The sequence below is a fragment of the Clupea harengus genome, chromosome 19 (assembly GCF_900700415.2).
Source record: "Clupea harengus chromosome 19, Ch_v2.0.2, whole genome shotgun sequence".
Lineage (NCBI taxonomy): Eukaryota > Metazoa > Chordata > Actinopteri > Clupeiformes > Clupeidae > Clupea > Clupea harengus.
This window is the reverse complement of record NC_045170.1, coordinates 21,128,534-21,155,033: the sequence shown is the minus strand read 5'-3', so window position 1 is coordinate 21,155,033 and position 26,500 is coordinate 21,128,534. Positions and strand designations below refer to the sequence as shown.

The 26,500-nt window shown below is 43.2% G+C and overlaps 1 protein-coding gene across 3 annotated transcripts in view; it reads right to left on the bottom strand.

Annotated features, from left to right (window-relative positions):
* The window catches only part of LOC105903669 (TGF-beta receptor type-2-like), a 29,263-nt gene extending 13,505 nt beyond the window's left edge, over window positions 1–15,758 (bottom strand). Inside the window, exons 1-8 of one of the 3 annotated variants that reach the window (XM_031586049.2) lie at window positions 15,511–15,758; window positions 9,387–9,501; window positions 9,112–9,265; window positions 6,037–6,175; window positions 5,377–5,579; window positions 3,903–3,983; window positions 2,933–3,083; window positions 1,261–1,445 (exon numbers count right to left, since the gene is read on the bottom strand). In XM_031586049.2, the coding sequence (XP_031441909.1) occupies window positions 1,261–1,445; window positions 2,933–3,083; window positions 3,903–3,983; window positions 5,377–5,579; window positions 6,037–6,175; window positions 9,112–9,265; window positions 9,387–9,494 (1,021 nt within the window). In that variant the 5' untranslated portion in view covers window positions 9,495–9,501; window positions 15,511–15,758. The remainder of the gene's footprint in view (window positions 1–1,260; window positions 1,446–2,932; window positions 3,084–3,902; window positions 3,984–5,376; window positions 5,580–6,036; window positions 6,176–9,111; window positions 9,266–9,386; window positions 9,502–15,510) is intronic. The other 2 variants (XM_031586050.2, XM_031586052.2) reach the window with 2 other exon arrangements.
* Between the last annotated feature and the right edge of the window lie 10,742 nt (window positions 15,759–26,500).

The window sequence follows — 26,500 nt, the reverse complement described above, 5'->3', positions numbered from 1 at the left end:
AGCAGCTAACACGTGTGTGCTATTCCACCCACCAATGCTCCCCCCCCCTCAGCAAGAGGTGTGTGTATGTGTAGGAAATGTTTTTCCATGACGCTGTTGGGTACAGATGCTTTCAATTTTGGTGACTGCACAGAGCCAGGTCACGGAAATGTAACTGGCTGCCGCTGCTGCTGTTCTTTCTGGGGATGCTGTCGAAGTCTAAATACATTTTCGTTCCAGCACTGCGACCTGAGTCTCTAGACAAAACAGCTGCCCAACAGCCCTCTCTGCTTCTTGTTTCGCTGAGGCCCTAACAAAGCCCCAGTGGATGAGGGGGTGTTGTCTGTTTAAGCACTATGACAGTAGTGAGAGGGCGGTTGGTAAAGGATATCTTAACAGCTGTGACCCCAAAAGTTTCCCAACCCCATGAGCCTATTGTCATATTTCTTTTGTACAGCGGTTCTACTACCGACTAATTGAGTTTGAAAACACCAGATTGTGTTTTCAATCGTTTCTTTCTATTATGTTTATTCCTTCTCTGACCCCAAAAACAGTTCCACAGTTCTCAGCGCCAAGTGTTGCCAAGCAATGAATACGGTCGCTCTGCAGCCAAGCTGAGTGAGAGAACCTATAATTTAGAACACATTCTTGTCTTCACATTACATGTTAATTTGTACATTGCCCCTACTCAATTTGCTCCCTTTTCTCTCTCGATAACTGTGAAACGCTATAAAATTGCTGCCTGCTATTCTGATCTCTCGCTTTGAATGAATGTTGACGTCCTACAATTCAACGGTTGAATTATATCAAACATGGAGTGATTACTAGCGGTGAACAGTCCGAGTGGGGTTGTTCAAGGATATTCTCACTCATGGAATGCCTCTTGAACTGAATAAATCGTTCAACTGGTTTGAAGTGTTGTATAAAACAGTTAGACCTTGACCATAACACACAGGACCTCCAGACACATGGTAGTCTCTCTACAGTTAATGGGTTAGAATGTTTCACTGCACTGCTAATGATTTATGAATTAAAACACACTGAAAGATTGAGTTTTCTGGTCGCAGATTCGTTTTCTAGGTGTGTGTTCTTTATCAGGCACAGAAACATATCCCCAAACCCAAGAGGGAGAGAGGGTTAAGTAGGGAAGAGAAGGGTCTGTTTTGCATCTTTCTCAAACACACAGCACCCCGCTCGCTCACACACACACATATTCACCACACACACAAACTCAGATCTACACACACACACACAAACACACACACACACTCCTCCACTTACAGAAGAAGACGTGGTCGTTGCACTCGTCCTCTGAGCAGGAGCACATGTAGAGCTGGGAGCCCTGGCTCTTCCTCTCCTTCATCTCACACTTGCTGTTGTTATAGTCGTCCAGCAGGACCCCGTGTAGCCTGTGGGCCGGGTTGTGGCAGATCGTGTCCATGGTGATATTATCATCTTTCCTCCTCCTGGAAACAGGCACCATGGTAACAAGTGAATATATATTTACAAACATTACGTATAGAGTTTATATATAACAGGGCATTTAGTTGGATTTTTCCTTTGAAGCAAAACTATGCAGGAATTGACTTTTTGAGGGTATGTGTTCCTCGGCAACTATAAAGTTGATATCATTTTTCCAGGTTCTTCATTCTTGTTGGCATGACTACCATCACACTACTACCATCACACTACTTCTAACAGAGTACAGTCCTGTGGATCAACTAGCGGAGCCAGCTCGTACTATGCTGAGATCATAGGCCATGGATCCAGACAGAGCTTAAATGTGCTTGCTTTAATGGAAACCCTTAGTTAAAGTTTAGCGTCTGCTTAATGACTACATGTAAAACACAGACATAATATCTAACAGATCACACATGAAAAAAACCGGAAAAACTAGGGGCTGTTTTCAGACTAGGGAATGAAAACGGGCCAAAATTTGGGCTTCTAAATAGCTAACCCTAAAACGCAGTGATCCATAAAAAATGCTTCCCCTGGCACAAAGTTATTTCCCTGCTCCCTCTAACTAAAGGTTCCTCATAGTCCTCCCTTGGGCAAAACATTCACAGACAACCGATGGGACGAACTGACCCTGTGAAGAGTTCATATTGTGCAGACAGAGACATGAAAAAGTAAGCTCAGTTTCAGTTCAGACATGGCGGGTTTTGTGTGGCATCCTTACTGACCCCCAGGAACCTTTCTATTCTCAGAGCCAGACATCACCATTTTGGCTCACTGTATCTCTTTCTTTCTTTCTCTCTCTCACTCTTTCTCTTTCTCTCTCTCTTTCTCTCTGTGTCTGTGGCCCTGTTTGAGGTTTGCTTGAGGTTTCCCCAGAATGTATCTTTCAAAGAAGCATGGGTGTCTACAGCCTATGCACAGCAAGAATGGGAAAGACTTAAAACCAACTTAATTTCCATCACTTTTGTAATAAGACTTTCAGTGTAGGCTCAAACTGAGAATGACACCGTACCACAAAGACATCAAAAGATGCTTGATCAGCCCCCTCCATTAAGATTTCTTTCTAAGAATCTTTGACCTATTTTCTTACATTTTTACATGTGGTCCTGTAGTTGAACTGGTGGAACAAGGCCCAGATCATGCATATGTTACCTATATGTACAGTATGTATTACAGACATTATGTATGGATGACAAAAGAGTTTATATATAACTGGGCATCTACTTGGATAGTCCCTTTGAAGCAACACTATGCAGGAATTAACTTTTTGAGGGTGTGAGTTTATCGGCAACTATAAAGTAAACGAATAACTGTAATGTAACTGCACATGCACACGAGGTGTTAGTGGTACAGTGGTTAGCCTTCGCCTACTGATGACAAGATGCAGACAAATCTGTCCTGCACAGTAAGTTACTTTGGATGAAACAGTCGAGAATAGCCTTTGCTCCTTCCTACCAAGGTCTTCTTGAGGGGAGAGTTGGGTGACTCTACTCACCAGATGCTAACGCAGACTTCGTTAGCGTTGGCGCAGATGGCAGTGATATCACACTCGCTGTAGCAGCTTCCGGTGTTGTTGCAGGTGCTGGGTCGCACGTCACAGAACCTACACAGCATATTGATCTTCAGCACACCCGAGCCCTTGGCCACTGTTGGGGACACCATGGTGCACAGTTAGAAGGAGAATTTTCATGTGTCTGAGTTCATTCTATCTTTCAAATTTAAATCATTCTACATTTTCTTGACTTTGTTGTATTTCAAATAAATGTTCTTAATTTTTTTCTCTTCATTTCACTGAACAATGCTTTCTTGTCTTTTAACGTCTGTTAAAGTGCTTTTTGCGAGCTCCTGTTCTTAAAGTGTTATCCACATAAAGCTTCCTCTTATGACGACTATTACAGTAAAGAGATGGGGTGAGAAGAAATGGCTAGAGAGTATGAGAGGCACACGGAAGTAGGAAGTGTGTTAGCAACAGGTGCCATCACGGTACAGAGCTTACCATCAGTCAGAAACCCTTTCATTATAAGTAAGCTGCTTTGGCGTGTTGGAGTGCAATGACAACGCTTAGGTCACGAGATGTGTGAGTAATCACACTTTCTGTCATAAGATGGTTTGAATATGTTTTCAGACACACTCAAGAACAGGACCAAAGTCAACTTGAGTAGACTAAATAAGTTAGAGTTCATTGAAAGTCTTTGCATGGGTTTCCTTTTACATATAACATATAAGTTATCAGCCAAATGTCTCGAAACACCATGAAGAGCAATGACAGCTGTCCTGTGGCTTAGGACTGTGTATAAAGCTATGTGTGTGTGTGTGTGTGTGTGTGTGTATGTGTGTGTGCGTATGCGGGTGCGCCAATTTATGTGTGTGCACGTGTGTGCGTGAGTGTGCGTGCGTGTGCAACGTGTGTGTGTGTGTGTATGTTGTGCGCATGTGTGTGTGTGCAGGTTAGTGCTGTTGCTCACCTGAGGCCAGACCAGGTGCAATGGCTCTCGCTGGGTGCGGCGTGTTCTCCACTGGCACTCTATCAGGGACATGAGGAGTCTCTGAAACCATTCACAGGATAAGGAGTACATTTACATGCACTACACACATACAAGATCACAGGTACAGGCCCAGATTTCGGCTGATTCTGGCCCAGTTGTGGTCCTATTCTGGTCCTATTCTGGCCCTGAACCTGGCAGACACATGCCAATTCAGGCCAGCAATTCACTGAGTTACTGAACGAGTTAGGTACTCTTTGAGGATGAGATAAAAGGGTGCCTGTGACACACTCATTCAACAATGTAGATATGCTTCACATATTTCCCCGTATTTCTATGTATTTCAATGTAGAAATGCTTCACATATTTCCCCGTATTTCTATGTATTTCAATGTAGATATGCTTCACATATTTCCCCATAATTCTATCTATTTCAATGTAGAAATGCTTCACATATTTCCCCATATTTCTATGTATATGTATTTCAATGTAGAAATGCTTCACATATTTCCCCATATTTCTATGTATATCAATGCCTTCCTGGCCTAAAAGGTTCTTGAATGGCGTAACAGATGTTGATCAAGTAGAGCATGCCAGAGCAGGTATTGCACACCACACAAAGTCATTTGCACACTTTATAGCACCACGACAGCCTTGAGCATAGTAGAGAGGGTAAAGAAGTAAAGCTTCCGTTTTCTGGTACTTCTTCAAGTTTTAAGTCTAATTTCTTCCGAAAGTGTTTTTGAACTAATACTCATATGCAGCTAGAAAACTACCTGGAGGAAATGTTTGGAGGAGATGTCACCAGGTGTAGACGAAGACTAAGGAGACCAATCTCTTAGACTGCTTGAGAGTTCAAACAAAACAGTCTAACAATTCACTACTCGCTGTATGAGTAAAATAATATATAACTTTCAAAGGGCCACAGACTGACAAACACACAAACACACAGATATACACACCAACATTTCAGAATCTAGTGCCGCAAGCTAAAATATTTGAACTGCATGACACACACACACACACACACACACACACACACACACACACACACACACACACACACACACACACACACACACACACACACACACACACACACACACACGTTGTGCATTCTCCTCCAGTGCTTGTTTGGATAGCACATATTTCTTTGGCCATGTTCAGACTTGACTCCTGACTTTGGAGACACAGTTAAGTGTGTCTGACGTTCTGATTTACTAAGCCAACTCAATAAAGACATTTTAGCGCACAGACACAACAAACAAGACACCAAAACGATAAAAACATCAAACAAATCAAGTAAATTATACTGGCTAGACAGATAGATCAAACATGTATGGGCTTGCACCCAAAAAAAAGCACATCTGCATCTTCACCCCCTTCAGTCCTTTCCTAATCCACATCCCCCACATCCCCCACACACGCACACACACACACACACACACACACTCACCATGACTAATGCTGCCTGAGAAGAAGACGTGGTCGTTGCACTCGTCCTCTGAGCAGGAGCACATGTAGAGCTGGGAGCCCTGGCTCTTCCTCTCCTTCATCTCACACTTGCTGTTGTTATAGTCGTCCAGCAGGACCCCGTGCAGCCTGTGGGCCGGGTTGTGGCAGATCGTGTCCATGGTGACATTATCATCCTTCTTCCTCCTGGAAACAGACACCATGGTAATAAGAAAATATTAATTTACAGACATACATACGGATGCCAAAATAGTTTATATATATATATAACTGGGTATCTAGTTGGATCTTCCCTTTAAAGCAACACTATGTAGGAACTAACCACTTTTTGAGGTATGTTTTTATAGGCAACTAGTTTTGGTATCATGCTCCAATTAGTTTTTAAGGTATATGGTCAGCCACTATAACCACACCTGCCGTTCATGCTGGTCTCCAAAACTCTTTTGCGCTGCTTTAAATGAATATGTTCACATTTGTGTAGAGCTTGCTAGCGACCACAGTTTACCTGCTAATTAACAACCCAATGTCTACACTTGAGTTCAATCAGGGAAAAGTGTGAGCCTTTAACCATTTACCTCCTGACTTGGTTGACAGTTGTTTTGACTATTGTGTAATTATTTAGGATTTGATATACATCACATACCAAATACTGACACAGACTTCTTCTGGACTGTGGCAAAGTCTGGCGGTGTGACATTCTGAGTGGCAGGATCCTGAACCAGAGCAGGTGGTGTCCTGCATATCACAGACTCTACAACGATTTGCATTCAACGCCATTCCATCTGATAGAAGACAAAATAAAGACATTTGAGTATAGTAAAGTACTTGTATTTATATATTTATTACATGTTACTGTTTCACATGTTCCAGTTAGGTGTCGTTATGCATTGTCAAACACAATGGGAGAATCCAAGCACCACATAAACACACACACACACACACCTGTAAGCTCAGGTGTACAATGTACAATACATATCCATAAACACGCACATGTACATAAACAAACATACACCTCCATGTATCAAATTTCTTAAGCTAACGTTTGTATAAAAATATTCTGCAAATGTCTGGAGCAGTCAATCCCCTGAAGGCACTAGGCTATGTGTGTGACTGCAGTATGCCGAGTCTGGCAGTCATGACAGGGAACGGTGGGGTAAGAAAGACAAAGAGAAGCCAGACACAAGGTCCCTACGAGTGTGCGAGCAACTTTTAATAACAATAACTTTTAAAAATCAAATTGTCTTTTGATTATCTTCCCTCCCCCCTACCCTACACCCTCTCTCTCTTCTTTCTATCCCTCTACAGAGATGGATCTCCCCACTGAGCTGGGTTCTGCTCAAGGTTTTCCTTGCCACCGTCGTCTTGTGTTTGCCCTAGGGGGTTCAGGACTTGGGCTCTGTAAAGGGCATTGAGACCATGTCTATTGTTAATGGCACTTTGGCTAATTGAATTTCGGAGTCAACGACTGAGACCTTCCCCTTGGAACAGCACAGAGAGAAACATGAGCAGAAGAGAAGAAGAAGTGACAAGCAGGAATGACAGAAAGAGAGAGGAAAGAGGGAAGAGAGGTAGAGGCAGAGAGGGGCAGAGATTGGAAGAGACAGAGAGGGAGAGGTATAGAGACAAAGGGAGAGAGAAAGGGAGGCAGAGTAAAGCGAGCAAGAGAGAGGGAGTGAGGGGGGAGAGAAAAAGAGGGAGAGAGAGAGAGATAGGGAGGAAGTGAGGGAGAGAGAGAGAGGGAGAGAAAGAGGGAGAGAGAGAGAGAGAAAGAGAGGGAGAGAGGGAGAGAGGGAGAAAGGTATCTATTGCACTGCCAGATCGCTCTGCTTTTCCACTCTGACTGTGAAAAGACTCCTTCAGTTTTTAATGACGTGCCAGAGCGACCGAGTGACATCAGGCCGGGCTAATTACTTTACCAGAGGAGATTCAGTGTATGCCTGTGTGTGTGTGTGTGAGAAAGAGAGAGTGCACCTCAAACTAGGATTACTGGAGGGCAACATTGCATTGCAGGAAGCAAGTGAAGAAACTTTGATGACAAAGTTGAAGCCTTTGACTTTGCTGAAGTAGTCTTCCTAGCTGCTTGCCTCAGCACGCTCAGACACTCACGATAGGCAGTTAGAACGGTGTGACCACGAGACCTCACTGTGACCTTCTCAAGATGCACAACGCACAGCTAATTTCCACTTATTTTCCTTTGTGCTAACTGAATAACTGTTGTGTTGGGTGACAAACTGCTCACGGAGGCTACTTGATAAGCCCTTTTGAGCCTTAAGCCTCCCTTCACCTTTTTTCACCTTCTCCTGCACGTCATTTATGTTTCCAATTATGTCAAATAAATCAATAGCTCTACACAGGATAGCAATTACACAACAGTTACATAAGCACAATGGTGAACTGATGGGCACTACATTCAAAACTTACACTTTTATTAGTGGATGAAGTTATGACAAGTCACACCTATGCAGACTCAGTTATGCCACTGCTATCAGGTTAAAACTAAATCTGAATCCTGAGTTATAAAACTAACAGATGCCATAGATTCCATTCAACCTGTGGTTAGTGCTGTATCTTAAACAGAAAACACCCTCGCTCCTGGCAGTCAGATGCTTGCAAACCCCATCGTGAGCACACACAACTCTGCCAACACTTGCCAGCAAGACAAGACTCAGTGGGAGGCCAAACCAGGTCCGTGAAGTTGAGAGTGATTCATATGAGGGGTATTTCAAACTTACTTAAACTCACGCTACTCAAAGACAAAGAGCTTCAAAGAGACTGCATATGGGGGAAATAATCCTTTATAAGCAAGTTCTATTCCACTGCTTCTACCACCACAGTATACCTGTGAGCATGTTCCTGGCTTTAATGATGGTGGGAGTGTGTATTCCATACAATTATATCCATAGAAAGTCACACACACACACACACACACTAACAAGTATGTAATTTTAACCCAAACGGAGGCGGGCTATGGTCAGGGTGAAATGACACCTTGCCAAGTCATAATTGCAGAGTGTGATGCGCTATGGTAAATAAGAAGCCACCGAGAACCATAGTGCCTCTTACATGGAGACGTCTGCTAGGCTAAGTATGGAAGAGAATAGGTTTAATCCCCTGAAGGTTCTCTAAAAAGGTGTTTCAATTCGTACTCAAAGGTCGAATTTATTTATTTAGAGTGAGACCACCAGAGGCGTCGTTAAAACAGGTGAAGAAGTGGCACATCTCTACTGTGAAGACGCTGTAGGTCATAACAGCATACAGTAAAATCATAATGACATGTTGATTCAAGTAACAAAAAACACACAAACAAGTTCATCCTCAACAAAAGCATCATCCTAAAATTGACTCAATATGGCCCGGCTTACTTTACACTGTATGAACAGTGTTCTGTTTTATTCCAATATTGGTGTACTTAAAGCTTTCCAAAATAACTGTTTTCAAGCGATTCGGTGCACTCTTTTTTTTGTTAATGGCAAGGCCCTATACCAGTACAGTTGTCCATGAAGTTTCACATAACGGCTTCTCTAAAGAAGTTAATTTGACTTGCTCACTGAATCGTACAGGCCACCTGCTGCAAAAGTTGCTGTAACTGCGGGCTACTAATTATTGCTAGCTATGGTTGAGGAAGGAGTGATGCTACACAATTACATCCAGTCCAAAGCGTACTGGGTAATTTACATACTTAATGAAAACAAAGAAATTATGGTTAATAACTTCTCACCTGTTATGTCGATAAGGACACAACTGCTGAAGAGTATCAGTCCATACCAAAAAGCGGAAAAGCAAAGTCGCTCCATCTGAAGGCTGTCAAATTTAATCCTCGTCTTCTCATTAATTTCTCGAAGAATCGATAAACCCAGAGATGATGTTTCACCCTGTGATGGGAAGATTAAGAAAGGCATACGTCCAACATGTTCTTTCTTATCCTCTTGGCAGCTTTTCCGTTTTGAAAAGCTCACACACGAGGCTGAACTTAAAGTTTAGTCACACACTTACACTTCTCTCTGTCAAACAGGAAATCTTGAAAAAGGGCAGGACTCTCTCGCTCGCTCTCTGCCCCTCTTGAAACCGCCCGCCCGCCCGCCTGCTTGCGGATTGCTGCATTTCAAACCTGTCATTAAAATCCAAATGTGAGCATATAGACGAGACGGTAAGTGACACGTTTCAAAAAGACTTGTCCATTTTAAGAAGTGGAAAAGGGAAGTAAACAATGAAATAAAAATCGTTTCGAATTTTTTTTATACAGAACACAGCACAGCAGAACTATCACTTCATGTATTATTTTAAAATCCACAAAGTAAGCTACACACAACATCAGTCTTAGATACTGCGGGTATTTATGAAAAATAGCCTAACATATAAAAGCTGGTGAAAAATATCATTAACCTTTTTGCTGTGTTAAGTGACCGATTGAGCAGACTTAGAGGTTATGTCCACAGTAAGGCCAATAAATCAAGGTTCTGCGACTGAAAATGGCCAACATATGTTTTTACTCCGCATACTTCAGCCATGATGTCAGGTTTCCATTGTCACCTTTTGACCTTCAAGTGACAAAACCACATACACGTGGAACCAAATATTCCTCTACTGCCACCGCAACCACCCACCAAAAAAGTCACTCTTTAAAACAACAGGTAGATCCATAAATCGACTCATATTTAGGTGTGCTTTATGACAGTGTTTAGACCTTCTACATACTGTGTATTTGCTTTAACTGAAACTCTGAGACCTCTCAGTACGTAGGTGTGTGCTTATACTCTGGCAGTGACTGTTACATTGCTACACCCCCCCCCCCCCCCCCCCAATGGTTTTGTGTGTGGATAATAACTAGTGTGATTGAAGTGTGAGTGTGGGTGTATTGTTAGTGTGGCTGAGTGTGTCAACATTGCAACATGGGTCAGGCATAGGGCCTCTGCATATGTACACTATGTTTTCGTATGCATGTTTCTAAAGGCCCTATGTATATGTGTCAGCTAAAAGAGAACAGGACCAGAAATGGAGACAAAGAACCACTCTCTGGATGTTTAACCAAGGCAGCCAAAGCCACAAGGCAGAGGCTAAGCAGCTGCAGACCCGTCTCATAGGGTGGGCCCCTCTTCACCACAGCCCATATGCAGGGGCATGGTTAGGGCTGAATCAAGTACACTAAGGGCCCAGGGCTACACCTATTCAAAGGGCCCCCTCAAGATTATCATGAAAAAAAAAACCCGTTCAGGCCATGTAGATATACCAATTTGTAACCATGATGAAATGCTGCATCCTGACTATCCCACCCTTAACACAGTACAGTGCACAATGACTGCACACTTTGGTATAGTAGCATTTAATCCGTGACAACTCAGCTACACCAATTGCAAAGATGAGGCGATGCTAATTAGAGTGGCAAAAATGTAACACAACAATCGTATTAATCTGAGATGAGTACACTGCAATATCAAGAAAGCTGTGAAGGTATGGTTAATTAGAAGACCATTTTGCTTGAACAATTATTTTTAAACCTGAGACAACGTACACACACGTTATGGTCCAGTAGCTTAGGCTATTCCATGGCAACTCAGCTACGCTAATCGTTAATAACTAGATGAGAGAAAAAGTGAAATCAGTCCCGTCAGCGTTTTCTTATCAACTTATCAATGGCAGTAGCTACAATCCTAGTTAGGAGTATGTTTAATTAAATGGGGGCTGGTCGTCTAAAGCAGGGCGCTCAGCTAGAGCCTCGCCTCATTGTTAATCCCGAATGGTAAACCACCTCTCAGGCCTCAGTGTGACTGCAGCATGGGGCTATGGTACAGAACTTGAGAGTGTCATTAAAAGTAGTGTCTGTGATTCTGGCAATAGGTTGTTGATACTTGAGCCTTTTTGAGAAAAGCCAATCAAATTACACCCCATTCTGTGCTCCTGAAGCAATGTGTTGATAGGCTGGAATTGGTCCAAGCCAGTATGTTAGTTGTTTCCCGTGGAAGGAAACAGGCGGTTGACAGAAATCAAAGGTTAGATGAGCAGGGGGCTTCTGAAGTCAAGGAATGGAGTTGCATCAATGATGGAAGGATTGAAGGGTATGGAAGGATTGAAGGAAGGATTGAAGGGTACAGCAGAAAGTAAATTGAATCGCAATGTAGGAGGTCACCTATCATTATAGAATGGAAAGCTATGGAATTCACAGAATGGTCAAGCCAAGACAAGACAACAGGTTCAAATAGAAAGGCTGATGGTCACTGACAGGAGGCTGAAAAGCAAGCCAGTGGTTGTGGCTGAGGCACTCACAGACTACTTGGGAACATGTGAATGAACCTGTAGTAAGTGAAGAAGCATTCCCATTTCCTTCCCTTACCCTAAAACTGGGTTCGTATCCAATTCTTACCCTTTCCCTAACCCGGGTTCGTATTATGAAGGGGGTTACCCCCCAGACCTCCCATCCCTTTACCCTGGATAGCATGTGGCATGCCATAGTATAACAAGACTGATGTTTGTGTAATTAGGCAGTGCATCATTTAGACAAAGATATGCATGTGAAATCTTTTGGAGGTGTATCTGTTGTTGTCCCTGGTATTGACATGTGTCCTAACCCATCGTGAGTGTGGAGGGGGGTCGGTCTGGAAAGGCAGGCACCACTGTTGAGCCTCCTGGAGGTGGCATAAGCATAATTCAATGAAACACTGACAAAGGAAAGTGCCCACTTGAATTGGCTCACAATGACATTGTTGTTGTTGTTGTTGTTGTTGTTGTTGTTAAGTATTGGTATGATGGTTGTAGTGCATACTGTTGGTATGATATTTAGGTTAGGTTGTTGAGTATGTGTACTTGCATGTGACGGAGAGACATTTTACCACTGTGGGAAGTCCCCAGCCAATAGCATGAGGAATGTAACATCTTTTCTTGTGTATAACTAAGGCTTTAACTGGGCCTGTAATACTCACATTTATCTTAGTGGCAGTTGCTCAGCTAGAGCATTCAGCCTAGGAGGTGTTCAAGCTAGGTACTATGGTCTTCGTACAGGTCACACGACCTCACATTCACCTTCTGTCTGTACAAATATAGCATAGCACATCCCTTATAGCTTCTGAAGGTTGAAGGCAGACTATTGCTATCATACTGCCCATAGTGCTCAGTGGGGATGCTTTGAAAGACCTTTGGGGACACAAGTCCACAAACATGTACTCATTTAAGTACACATACACATATTTAGAAATATGCAAGTACTCTCTCTCCCACGTGCATTTACACACACACTTACACATTTACAAACAATAGTTTATCTCTGTCTCTCTCTCTCTCTCACACACTCTCTCACTCACACACACACACACACACACACACACACAGCCACATATTTATAAACAACAGTATGTGGCTCTTACTCTGTCTCTTACACACACACTCGCACGCACACACACACACACACACACACACACACACACACACACACACACACACACACACACACACACACTAAACACAGAGCAAAATACATGCCACATGAGTCACAGCCCTTCCCGCTAAAGCTCCCCAGCAGACAGTTCAAAGGAAGCTCCCGATGGTCTTGTCTTGTATGTCTGCTGAGAGAAATGACTACATTTAGAGTAGATTAGTGGCGAGACAAAGAGAAGCCCGTCACGCTGCACGTCAGAAGAGACAGCCATGAACTCCACGGGCTCTCTGGGTGTTTGCAGAGAAAACACGCAAGCCGACAAAAAGGAGGCCCCAAAATGTAGATGAGCGAAAAATACCGCCTCGGAGGTGATGGATGCCTTTCGGTTTGCAGGACTCTCTCTTTCTTCCTGTCTCTCTCTCTCTCTCTCTCTCTCTCACTCTCTCGCTTAAAACTCTGATGCAATCGCTTGTCTCAGGAGACCGAGCTTCGTGTGCTATTTCCTCAAACGATCTGTATTAGTGGTGACAGGATCTCTCTCTCTCGCTGTCAAGCAGTTGCACACAGTGTTGTTGGTGTGGTGTGCTGTTGAGCTGTTTTGCACCCTGCAGGAGTTAGACTGAAGTGATCGCTATCAGCCTGAGAATTCTCTCAATGAAATTAGAAGTATTCTGTTCTGTGGTATACTATAGTACAAAAAAAGTGTGCAGACACATTCCTTTTCCTGTACAGTATGTGAAACTACACGAGAATACCACTAGAAGTGTCCTGCAGCCCTAAAGCGGATCCGTGGTGACATTTTTATGAACTTCACAATTGCATTGCACATGCAACATTCTCCCTTGCCTTGAATCTTTAGAAAAAATCTTTAGCACATCTTATTCACCCCTAAAATCCCCCATACTCCACAAATATTGTGGTCATGGTTGTCATGACATCAAGAACAAACTTTTTTGATCTGTTGGTTTGCCTGTCACAATTCTCTATATACCACTCTTGAGTGTAGCAAATAGACCATGTGTGATAAGTGGTGGTTAGTGTTGTTGAATGTGGGCGACAGTGGTACAGGAGGTAGAGACGTCGTTTAGTAATCAGAATGGTGCTAGTTCGATTCCCTGTCGAAGTGTCCTTGAGCAAGACACTGAACCCCATAATTGCTCCTGATGTGCAGTGTGCCATCAGTGTAAATGTAAAATGTGTATACATTGTAAGTCGCACATATGTAAGTTGCTTTGGATAAAAGCGTCTGCTAAATGACTAAATGTAAATGAATAACATGTAGCTGACCTGAATGGGCAATGCAAGATGCTACTGTAAGTCTTTTGTTGTGGTTGCATTTTTGGGTCACTTTGTGTCATTGATAGCCCATGACTTACATATACAGCATTGCAGTAATAGTGGGAAAAATTCTTCAGCGACAACTACATCTATATTTTTCCTTCATACATGCACATTTCAATGCAAATGCTGTACGGCAACACTTTTGTATAGTTGGTAATAAGGCTGCAAACAAACAAAACAAAGCAGAAAACTGAAGACATTTTCAGCAAAAATCTGAATAATCTGCATATGTCAGGTGTATAATTTCATCTGTCTGTCAAAACAGCATCTTTCCATCTACAGTGATCTATATTTTGTTCGGTTTTGAACTGTTTTGAACAGAGTATCTGAATGTCTGCAAAAATTGCTGTAGTTGCACAGAGTTTTGCTGGTGGTTGGCTTCCAGTGTGTGCCATGGCATCTTGTAATAATGATCTACCATGACAGGTATCCATACATTTCGGAAAGTCATTGACTGCATTTTGTCTAAGCAATGGAAAAGTATCCACAGTTTAGTTCACATAGTCTACTGATATGCTGGATGTGTTAAGTCTTTTGAAAAAGTGTACATGGTATTGAAACAAGTGTGATAACGATTGGAAAAAACTGTCAAAAGAATGCTTTAAATCCTGCACAGAATTGGTTATTTTTTCACCCACCATAAAAGGAAATAAACACTCTCTCCCTGGGTGTAACCGAGTAACTGCAGCTAGTGTCAACCAGCTTCAAATAACAACAAAAATTTTCAGTCTGTATTCTGCTAGAATGTACAGATGTACATAAACACACACACACATAAACGTGCACTTGAGAACTTTGTCTAACACACATCGCCAAAGTAAAATCATTCATATTCACTACATCTGCAGCTGTGTCTCTCTTTGTATTGATTGCGTCAGTACACCAAGATGGCCACTGGAAGGATAAATACTTATTGTATGCAATAAGAGCTGCATAGGTACAGTATGTGTAGGAGAACAGGAGTGAAAGAGCGCGCCCGTCCCGGAGGAGTTTGTACACAGATCTGGATCTGTCGGTGTAAGGTCTCCAACACACCCACACAGCGTATCCCACACAGTGAGTCACACTACCTAGAAAAGAGTGCAACAGCTTGCTTATCGGAATAATACTAAAACTGTTTGCATCCTGTCGGGTGATGTTTCCCTAAAATGTTAGATTTACAGTAAAAGAAAGGACATTTGGCAATCTAACATTTCAGGGAAACATCACCAGACAGAATGCAGACAAAAAAAGCTGTAGTGTTTGTTACTTTTGAAACAATGCCTCTCTTATATTCAATTCAATTTAATTTACATAGTGCCAAAACAAATGAATTGCCTCAAGGTGCTTTACAGAGCCTAGGGCCTGACATTATTATTAAGTATCGTGACCACTAAAGAAGGTTGGGGAGTAGCTAAACATATTACATACCAGGCAGCAGGCAGAGCTGGCGCCAGAAGATGCCATGGCACACACTGGAAGCCAACTAGGAGTAGCTAGTCGACCACCTTGGTGGGGAATGGCAAAGACCAGGATTGGAATTCAGATATAGAAGTAATCACATAGTCAATGTAATATTAAAAGTGATTATAGTGAGAGCTGGCACTAAGATAGTTAAGTTCAGAATCAGTTAGCAGCGGTCCGAGGCTAGACTGCAACATACGGCCAACTCTGTCAAACAGGAAATGATGTAGTCCAACATAGTCCAAAGGGCCTGATATTCTCTCTGACATTAAATGATTAATGATTAAATGATTGCTAGAGACATCTGGTGTGCAAGTTAGTGAGTGTTGTTGAATAACATGTAGCTGACCTGAATGGGCAATGCAAGATGCTACTGTAAGTCTTTTGTTGTGGTTGCATTTTTGGGTCACTTTGTGTCATTGATAGCCCATGACTTACATATACAGCATTACAGTAATAGTAACTACATCTATATTTTTCCTTCATACATGCACATTTCAATGCAAATGCTGTACGGCAACTCTTTTGTATAGTTGGTAACAAGGCTGCAAACAAACAAAATAATGCAGAAAACTGAAGACATTTTCAGAAAAAATCTGAATAATCTGCATATGTCAGGTGTATCATTTCATCTGTCTGTCAAAACAGCATCTTTCCATCTACGGTGATCTATATTTTGTTCGGTTTTTAACTGTTTTGAACAAAGTATCTGAATGTCTGCAAAAATTGCTGTAGTTGCACAGAGTTTTGCTGGTGGACAGAGTTCGGCAACAATCTCACTAACAGACTCATTCAAGTCCCTTTGTGAATGAGAAGAGGAAGCTGGTAATGGCTGACGAGGCCCCGATGCTGGTGCAGCAGGTGCTGCTGCCGCAGATGCGGCTTCTGGTGCTGCTCGTGCCGCAGGTGCGGCCGCTGGTGCTTCGAAGACGTGTCTTCTACCATGCCACATACTTTGCTTTTGCCATTACGCCACCAGACAGGCTTTTGAACAATGTTTTGGCCTGCCATCTGCTCTTCCATCAGCAGAACTTCGATTTCAGCCTCACTATAATTCTTCTTTTTACATGTTTCTTTCTTGCTTGCCATTGTCACAGAGAGTTTGTGCATTGAGAATGCGCTCCGTTTGTGCATTGAGAATATGCTAATTAGATTAAGTAGGGGCGTTTTGAGGGCGGAGATTTAGTTGCGCACAATTCCACGATCATTTGTGATTTATAACTGAAGGATTGGCGTACACATGTTTTTTTGTGCGTAGGTTCGTTTTCTCTGAATCACACTTACGATCATTTCAGAAAATGTCTTAGATCAAATGGAGGATGGTTTCTACGCAACATTTTATAAATGATGCCCATTGACTGCATTTTGTCTAAGCAATGGAAAAGTATCCACAGTTTAGTTCACATAGTCTACAGATATGGTGTATGTGTTAAGTGTTTTGAAAAAGGGTACATGGTATTGAAACAAGTGTGAAAAAAGATTGGAAAAAATCCTGCACAGGATTGGTTATTTTTCACCCACCATGAAAGGAAATAAACACTCTCTCCCTGGGTGTAACCGAGTAACTGCAGCTAGTGTCAACCAGCTTCGAATTTAATTTCCAAACACATTTTCGGTCTGTATTCTGCTAGAATGTACAGATGTACATCAACACACACACACACACACATAGACGTGCACTTGAGAACTTTGTCTAACACACATCGCCAAAGTCAAATCATTCATATTCACTACATCTGCAGCTGTGTCTCTCTTTGTATTGATTGCGTCAGTACACCAAGATGGCCACTGGAAGGATAAATACTTATTGTATGCAATAAGAGCTGCATAGGTACAGTATGTGTAGGAGAACAGGAGTGACAGAGAGCGCCCGTCCCGGAGGAGTTTGTACACAGATCTGGATCTGTCGGTGTAAGGTCTCCAACACACCCACACAGCGTATCCCACACAGTGAGTCACACTACCTAGATAAGAGTGCAACAGCTTGCTTATCGGAATAATCCTAAAACTGTTTGCATCATTGCGTCTGGAGATGTTTCCCTAAAATGTTAGATTTCTTTCCTTTCATTTTACAGTAAAGGAAAGGACATTTGGCAATAGGAAACATCACCAGACAGAATGCAGACAAAAAAGCTGTCGTGTTTGTTACTTTTGAAACAATGCCTGTGTATTCAGTTCAATTTCATTTACATAGTGCCAAATCAAATTAATTGTCTCAAGGTGCTTTACAGAGCCTAGGGCCTGACATTATTATTACTGTAAGTATCGTGACCACTAAAGGAGGTTGGGGAGTAGCTAAACGTATTAGATGCCAGGCAGCAGGCAGAGCTAGCGCCAGAACATGCCATGGCACACACTGGAAGCCAACTAGGAGTAGCTAGTCGACCACCTTGGTGGGGAATGGCAAAGACCAGGATTGGAATTCAGATATAGAAGTAATCACATAGTCAATGTAATATTAAAAGTGATTATAGTGAGAGCTGGCACTAAGATAGTTAAGTTCAGAATCAGTTAGCAGCGGTCCGAGGCTAGACTGCAACATACGGCCAACTCTGTCAAACAGGAAATGACGTAGTCCAACATAGTCCAAAGGGCCTGATATTCTCTCTGACATTAAATGATTAATGATTAAATGATTGCTAGAGACATCTGGTGTGCGAATTAGTGAGGAACAGTCTCACTATCTGCATAACATCAACTGACAGTCGCTTTAAGTGATACCATGTTAGGAGTCAGGAAACATTTCAAATGCGGATTAAGGAACATCTTGCAGTAGTTAACTGTGAATCATTTACCATCTTGTTCATTTAATAGTCATTTATCAATGACATTGTAATGTATTCAATGCATATTTAGGTGTGATTATTAAATAGTGAATAATTGATGATGAATACCGTATAATGATCTACAACTTTTTTTTTGACAAGTAGTGGTTTGTTATTCTGTAAGAATGAGTAGCTGTTTGTTTGAGTCCTTTGAGTTCTCTGTTTTTGTAATGAAAAAAATAAATGATTTGATCTAATGAAATCTAATTTAAGAAGTAGACTGGTTGTGTCTCTCTCGGTCAGTAAGTGATGCCCAACACCAAACTCTGGCTGCATCCATGTACTGCTCATTGCAATGAACTTGTATCCCTCACATTGGATCCCCACTTATATATTTATGTATTCAAGATAGACAGGGTGGTCAGCATAATGTGGTCTGTCAAAAAAAATCAATGATAGAACCATTGAATATGAGAAACTCTTCCTTACGTGTAGTTTTCCAGGTGATTGTCTCCACGCTCCGCTTTGCTCGATAGCCACTACACCTCTGTGACTGAAAAAAGTTTTCCATCTGAATCGCTGAGATGAGAACCTCAGAGAATATTCAGATAGTTATAGTTGTATGAAGATAGATGTTCAAACGCTGTGTTTGCAACCAGAGAAATACCATAAGTCTCAGTACTTTTTCAGCAAACCTTGAATTATTCACTGCTGGATCAATGGATATGGAAACAGACATAAAGTAGTGCTCCAGTTACATGCACAAGGACAGAAACTTCATCAACAGATCAATTAACCCCCTCTTCTTCCCCTCTTCTTCTCCTCTCCTCTCCTCCCCTACCCAAATCCCAACCACTTCCCTGCTACCGCAGCTGGGCAAGCAGAACATCCTACATAATTCAATTGTGGCTAATTACCCTTCACAGGGCCGAGAAAGAGAGAGAGGGGAGAGAAGAAAGAGAAGAGAGACAGAGGGTAAAACACAAAGAGAGAGGGAGGGGGAGAGAGAGGGAGAGAAAGAGAGAGAGGTGTAGAGAAAGAAAGAGAGAGAGAGATGTAGAGAGAAAAATATTGAGAGAGAGGGAGAGGTTGAGAGAGAGAAGAAAGAGATAGTGAGAGAGAGAGAGAAAGCCCAAAGTCACTAATGAGGGCTAATTGCTTCAAGAGGATTATCCACAGAGTTGGGATTCTGGCATGGACCCCTCCTGTAATTTCTCCCACTCTACTCTGTCATTGGTTTCTCGAGGGAGGGAGAACAGGGGGTGGCCTTGCCAGTCACCAAACCAAATGTCCCGATTACAGAGGAAGGGTTTTTGGTGGGGACTTTGGTGTGGACAGACCCCTCTCTCCTCCACATTGAGGTTCATACCAAATTCAAAAAGTATGGTCAGGAAGAGAGAGAGAGAAAGAAAAAAGAAAGAGAGAGAGAGAGAGAGAGAGAGAGAGAGAGAGGGAGAGACAATATCTCATGGGACAGCGTAAAAATGCACAGCAAATTCCAAACATACAGAAGTGTCTTTGTGATTGATGAAAAAATAATAATGAAAATGGTATGTTGATAATTCGTCTCAATTACAGTAAAGTCTATTTATCTTGAGTCTCTTACAATGCCATGGTGACTGCACCATCTCTGAACACAGAATTCAGTACTTTTACAACAGACCAACAGGATCTATGTTTTAGAGAACAGCAACTAAAACAGGTCCTGTTCACACACAACCCCCAGCTCATTGAGATGTCCTTTGATCAAGGCCGATCCCACTCTGAACGCCCTGTATGATGTGCTACGCTACGCTATGCTATGCTAACACTCAGGGCGTGTGCTGCAGTGGAAATAAGCTCACATCCAAGAGGGCAGCTCTCCAACATACTCCTGCCAAACCCCTGTGATCAAGTTTCCTTCTACAAACCCACATCTAATAAGGCCTTCACATCAGTGGATTTCAGAGACTGCTGTCCTACCCCCCAATTGGGATCCCCACCCTATCCCTTTTTGAACTGGCTTATTTACAAACATCTGCAGAATCACCCCCCGCAAACAAAAATATTCCACTGTCCTTTTCCCATGGGAAACAGCTCATGGCAAAAACAGAAATGTGTGTGTTGCGAGCCCCCTCTGCGACCTCACCAAACGAGCCACCTCTCCACATAGTACAAGGCAGCCAGATGCATACAGTACATGTCATTGAGTCTGTTGGCCTGTGGCAGTGAAGCACTTAAATGAGTGGATTCTCTGTGTCTCTTTGAGGGTGTGTCAAACAAGTGTGTTTGAGTGTGTGTTGTGTGTGTATATGTGTGTGTGTGTGAGGAGAGAGAGAGATAGAGAGAGAATGTATATGTTTGTTTTGTTTGTGTGTATGTGTGGGTGTGCATTTCTTTATGTGTGTGTGCACATGTATATACAGTACAAGGGCATGTGTGTGTGTGTGTGTGCATGTGTGTGTGTGTGTGTGTGTGTGTGTGTGTGTGTGTGTGTGTATACCCGAGCCTCTCTCTCTCTAAGTGTGTGTGTGTGTGTGTTTGGGGGCGTAGCTGTAAACGGTGAGGGGTCTGAGCCCTGCCGATGCAAACAGAGCGTAAACATCCTGGCCCCAGCGCTGGGTTCCACTGGAGTAACTGCTGTTTACGTGACTCCTGATTAGAAGGAGGACACAGCATCACAGAGCCCATAACATCAACTCAGAGGCACTCTTATTGATGCCTTGCTGGGAGAAGGGAAACATTTCAAAAGGCAGATTGATGAGAAGCTTTGAGTGGTGATAGTAAACTTCCTGGAAGCATTTCATTAACTCGCCGGTAATTGGGAAGTCAAAGAGGTCGACAAGAAACGTTAAATAATATAGAAGCATCCCTACAGAGTTAAGAGTTTCTCAATTATGAACTAGTTATATCTGGCTGCGTTATTATCTCTTGAACATCTCTGATTGACACAATAAAGGCTTGCCTTAGAGAGTCGCATTCATTAGGGAAAAATCTCACTTGTCAGAAAATAATTAAGCCATAGTCATTATACAATGCCAGTCTCTCTCCTTAATTGCTTTCTCTCGACAATAAAAGGCATCATTAAGTGCAGTGAAACATGGCAGAAGCTGCTGGACAAGGCCCAGTTGGATGCTGAACACGTAAGACAGAGGAGAGGCTGAGGGATGCTGGTGTGTGTGTGTGTGTGTGTGTGTGTGTGTGTGTGTGTGTGTGTGTGTGTGTGTGTGTGTGTGTGTGTTGGTGTGTGGTGTGTGTGTTGGTGTGTGTGTGTGTGTGTGTGTGTGCGTGTGTGAGTGTGAGTGAGTGTGAGTGTGAGTGTGTGTGTGTGAGTGTGTGCATGCCAAAAGTCACATTGAATACACTCATGGCATTCTTGCAGGAACACAGGACTGCTCATACTTTAATTCACACACTTAAAACACACCAAGGCACATGCCACACACCACAGAACACACACGCACACACACACACAATCACCCCCAAACATTCATGTGTGCATGTGTAGGAGAGGGTTGAGAGGGTTGTGTGTGTGTGTGTGTGTGTTGTGTGTATGCCACAGCAGGAAACAGAGCTCATCCTGTGCCACCTTCAGCTCTTGGCTTGGGCAGGAAATACCACCACGGCCCTCTGAGATAAGACCGACGAGCAATGTGACTGAACACATACAGTATATGAGTTTAGCAACCACACACACACACACATACACGCAAGCAATTCGAAAGTTCTGCTCTTATTTTTCTTTTGGTTGTGAAATGAGTCCCGAGGTCAGCTAGCAGACACCTTAATGAATTTTGGGTCAGACGTGTCAACAGTGTTTTTGGAGTAGCTGGGTTCAGCTCACCGTGTCGTACTGAGAAAAATGGAAAAGCCTTAGGAAGCTGTGAATCATGCTGCGTTTCCAGCCACACAGCAAATCTAGCGTGACTTGAACATACAGCATATGCTGATCCTAATGGAAATGTAAGCAGTACTTACAGCAGTGGCCATAATTTCTTGGTATGCTGTTAAAGAAGGTTGTTGAATTAGGTGCAGTTTCAGCCTCCTTTACAGAAGCATGAGAAAAAGAAATTATGCATTGCCTCAAAAATTAATGAAAGGTGTGCAAAACTAATTATTTGTTCATAAGCCTTTGCTACTGGGGGGAATGTATTAATATCATCCACTAATTCAGCTCATGAATTTACATAATTACAATACATCATTACAATATATATTTCAGTATGAAAAAAAAAAATCTCTCCTTTTTGTGCCATTAATGAAGCTGGTGGATTGGAGTCTTAAACAGTCTTAGATGTCGGGCACTAGAGAGGGTGGGTCCACCGATGTCAGGGTCATGTGTTTAATAGGCCCTCTACTAACAGCACGTGGCTTCCTGAAAATAACATTTGGATTCAGGAAGGGGCATACATTTCTCATTTCTTGTCATTTGCCGTAATGAAGGCCGGCCGGCTCTAATCCCCACGGCGCTGGTGAGTCAGGGGGGTCAGTGTGCCGTGCACACGTCTGTGATTCCAACCTCGGTTTATCCAAACAGGTCGAGCGCCAACGCTCTCAACGTGAGGTATTCATTTACAACACCCTCCACAGTCTCAACGGGTCCCATTTTACAAGAGTTGCTTCTGAGCCAGAATGAGACTGAGACATAGTGTGGCTCACAGGGTGATACCCTACCCTCATCATTTGCTCAGACGTCAACCTCTCTTATACTCTATTTCTCATTAGACACGGCCCATTCAAATACACTATTTCAAATGTAATTGCTTCTCACTACAGGCTCCATAAACTGTTATACGTTACACTACATACATTCCTGCTATGTCAGCACTATGATCACTGGCATATGATCAGATATCAGTTCCACCGAAGTCTAGATCATTTAGAACAACAAGAACATTATGAATGTGGTTGTTTTGAAACGCTGTGCAGGAGAGGAGGTGATTAATGATTAGTCCTGGACGTCTGAAACGGGTGTTGGCCAAGTGTTTTCAGATGGTGCAAGAGTATACTCAGTAGATGAAGCTAAGATGGTGCCTAGCTGGACTGCCGTTGAAATGGCATGTTAGAAGATGTGGGAGGACTGCATGTTAAGGACAGAATCGTTTAGCATAATTCCTGGGAAGGTGACACATCGTGAATTCTTCTGCTGTTACCCCCCCCTGTCTAGCATTCTGAAGGTTCTTATTCATGTGGTGCCGCAACACAGGGTGGAGAACACATTGGGAGGAATTGTGCAACATTTATCGGAAATATTGAATATGAAAAGTCCAAACAGAATTTCAAAAGATGAAGGGCCTTCCAAACTATGATTCAGTAGACCTCTGAAGCCAGTCTGTCTCTTTAAATGAATCACAGAGGCTGTGCTTGTAAACAAATTGGCCTTGTGTTATCAGATGTTTGGCAGGAGAGACAATGATGTGACTGAAGGCTTGAGGAAAACTGTGTGTCGACTACTCTCTCGGTACGTGCACACATGGAGAAAACAAACTCTTTAAAGAAATACAACATCAAATGAAGGTGTTTTTCCACCTTGTGGTTCCATCTTTATGGACAAATTCCACCATGGATACTAAGCAACTGTATGCATGAGTAGATTTAAAAAGAGTTAAAAGTGACCCCTTACTTAGCATACTGAGTCCTCTTAGTTCCCCCACACGTTTTTAATGGACAAAATAAAGGAACACGGCATGAGGGTGTATTTATTGGTCTAGAGTCTCTGTTTTGTCTGCTCCTCCTTTTCTCTTTTCTCATTGCCTTCAGTCTCACAGAACACTCCGGAAAACTAAGACTGTTTGCTCTGGAACCTCTCCTCGACTCTTGGACATGGTAAGGCCGTTTTAAATTCAGCAGCCCCCTTCTGTAATGACCAGACCTGAGCTCTACACATCTGTGCCGGATGTGAGCCACACCAGTGCTGTTTCCAGGAGGATTGGCACTAGCTTGCAACAGCAGCGTTTGGAACATACTGCAGTCATCACGGCTCGGAACTTGGGCTTTTAGTTTCAGCGGAATTCCATTAGTTACCATGCAACTGATGGCGGGGGGGACTTTCTACTTCCTGTCCTGCTGTGGGGCTGCCGTGACCTGGAGTGAACCGTTTTGGATGAGTGCCGGGGCTGCCGCGATAAAGTCTTGCAGTGGCAAGAATAGGTGTCGACACACATGAGGGCTTTCCCATTGATACTGCACATTTGTAAGGGAACCTGCTTGGAAATCTGCGGCTCGATTTCTGGTCAGGCTCAGAGAACAATGCAACGCAATTGCCACAGCACCCCCCTCCCGAGATTCCCAAGAGTCCACAGGAAAAAACGTCTGGCTCGCCACTGGAAAAGGCCTGTGGCCATCTGAAATGAGCTGCGCAATTACGGTACGCTTGAATGGGGGCCCTTGTTTTCCATACCACAGAATTACACTGGATGGCAGCCATTTTGTGGTGCAGATTGACATTAAGAAGGCATTTCCTCTTTGGGGACCAATAATTGAGATGACAAAATCTTGACAGAATATTCCCGGTTGTTTCAGGTTATGGAAGAAAGAGGCAATCCTGTCATGCGGCTGAAGGCATACTCACGTCCTCCTCACTCGTGCACAGGAACCGTGCTTGAAAGAGTCAAAGAGTTAGCTGAGATAAGATGACTGGTACATCTTGCTCTCCTGGTGAGCTGTGATGGGGATGTAGATAGAAAAGTGAATATTGACCCTCCGATGTGCTTGTAGAGGTATGAGGACTGGATTTAGGAAGAACAGATGGCACTCTGACTGCCTGACTTTGGACTTTAAAGTCAAACTGGGTCAACTAGCTAATTAGCACCCTCATACTCATTGGCATTCATTCCCAGTTCTTGTAGATGCTAAACTAAGGGGCAGAAGTACCAACACGTTAGTACCCGTTACAGGCATGTTTGTTACAACAGGCGCCTCCTATACTAATGTACCTCATGCATGAAAACCATGTAAGCTGTGATTTCACGCCACTGGTAACACATTAGTGGAAGGATTAAGGCATTCATTTCAAACTCCCATCACCACCACAACAGCACTGGTCCTAGCCCTGCCCCCCCCCTCTCTCTCTTTAATTTCTCCTTCTTTCTCCTCTTCTTTTCTTCCAGTGATAACACCCCCACTAGCCCTTGATTTCCTGGGTGTGCTTGACGGACAGATTGCACCATCTGAGGGCATGATGGGAGAGGAGGTGATCAGACAGCTGTCATCACTGGAGCGTTACTCAAGCCTGACATCAGGCCTCCCTCCCTCCCTCCCTCCCCGAGCCAGCGCCTCCTCCATAAAGACTCACACAAACCTCTTGGAGCATGTGCTCCAAAAAGGGCCTCAGACGCCAGATGTTTTAAGGGCCGCTGTAAAAATCACCTCATATTTCTTTCCGCCCTTGTCTGCTTCTCCTCTCCTGCTCTCACTAGGGTTCTCTTTGCTCCCCTTCTTCATCTGGCCGTCTGTCCTCTGATCAAAGGTGCTCCAACTGTAGCCAGTTTCAAATATAGAGTCGAAACCAAACTGTTTTCAGATGCTTTTTGTTAACTGATCGTTTATCTTCATATGTTCTTTTAATGCACTTTACCTTCGTTTTAAATCTCTTATTCTTCTATGTTCTTTTGCCGCTCAGTTGCAATGTGCCATATAAATAAACTTGAACTTGCCTTCTGTTTTTCTATCCATCTATTTTCTGCTCCCTCTCTCTGTTTCTTTTTCTTGCTCCATCACTCTCTCGCTTTCTGTCTTTCTAATTTTGATGCAATGATGTGGGCAGTAGCTTCCCCCCCCCCTGCGCCTTTATCATCATCATCATCTTCATCCTCCTCGTCCTGTCCTCCTTATTTTTCTCCTCATACCACTATTTACCTTTGTTGGGGTACCCGCTGCCATGGCAACCGCTGCCGCTCCAGAGGTCCTGTGATGTTTGGCAGTAGTTTTTTTTTTCCCCACTGCACCTTCATCCTCTTCATCCTCTTCATCCTCTTCACCCTGTCCTCCTACTTCTTCTCCTCATACAACTGTTTACCTTTGTTGGGGTACCCGCTGCCATGGCAACCGCTGCTGCTCCAGAGGTCCTGTGATGTTTGGAGCAGGAAGAGAAGAGAGAGGGAGAGCGCAACATGCAGTAAACGCCAGTCCTGTCCAAATCACTCTAAGAGTGAAATACCAGAGACCAGATGAGCGAGAGAGAGAGAGAGAGAGAGAGAGAGAGAGAGAGAGAG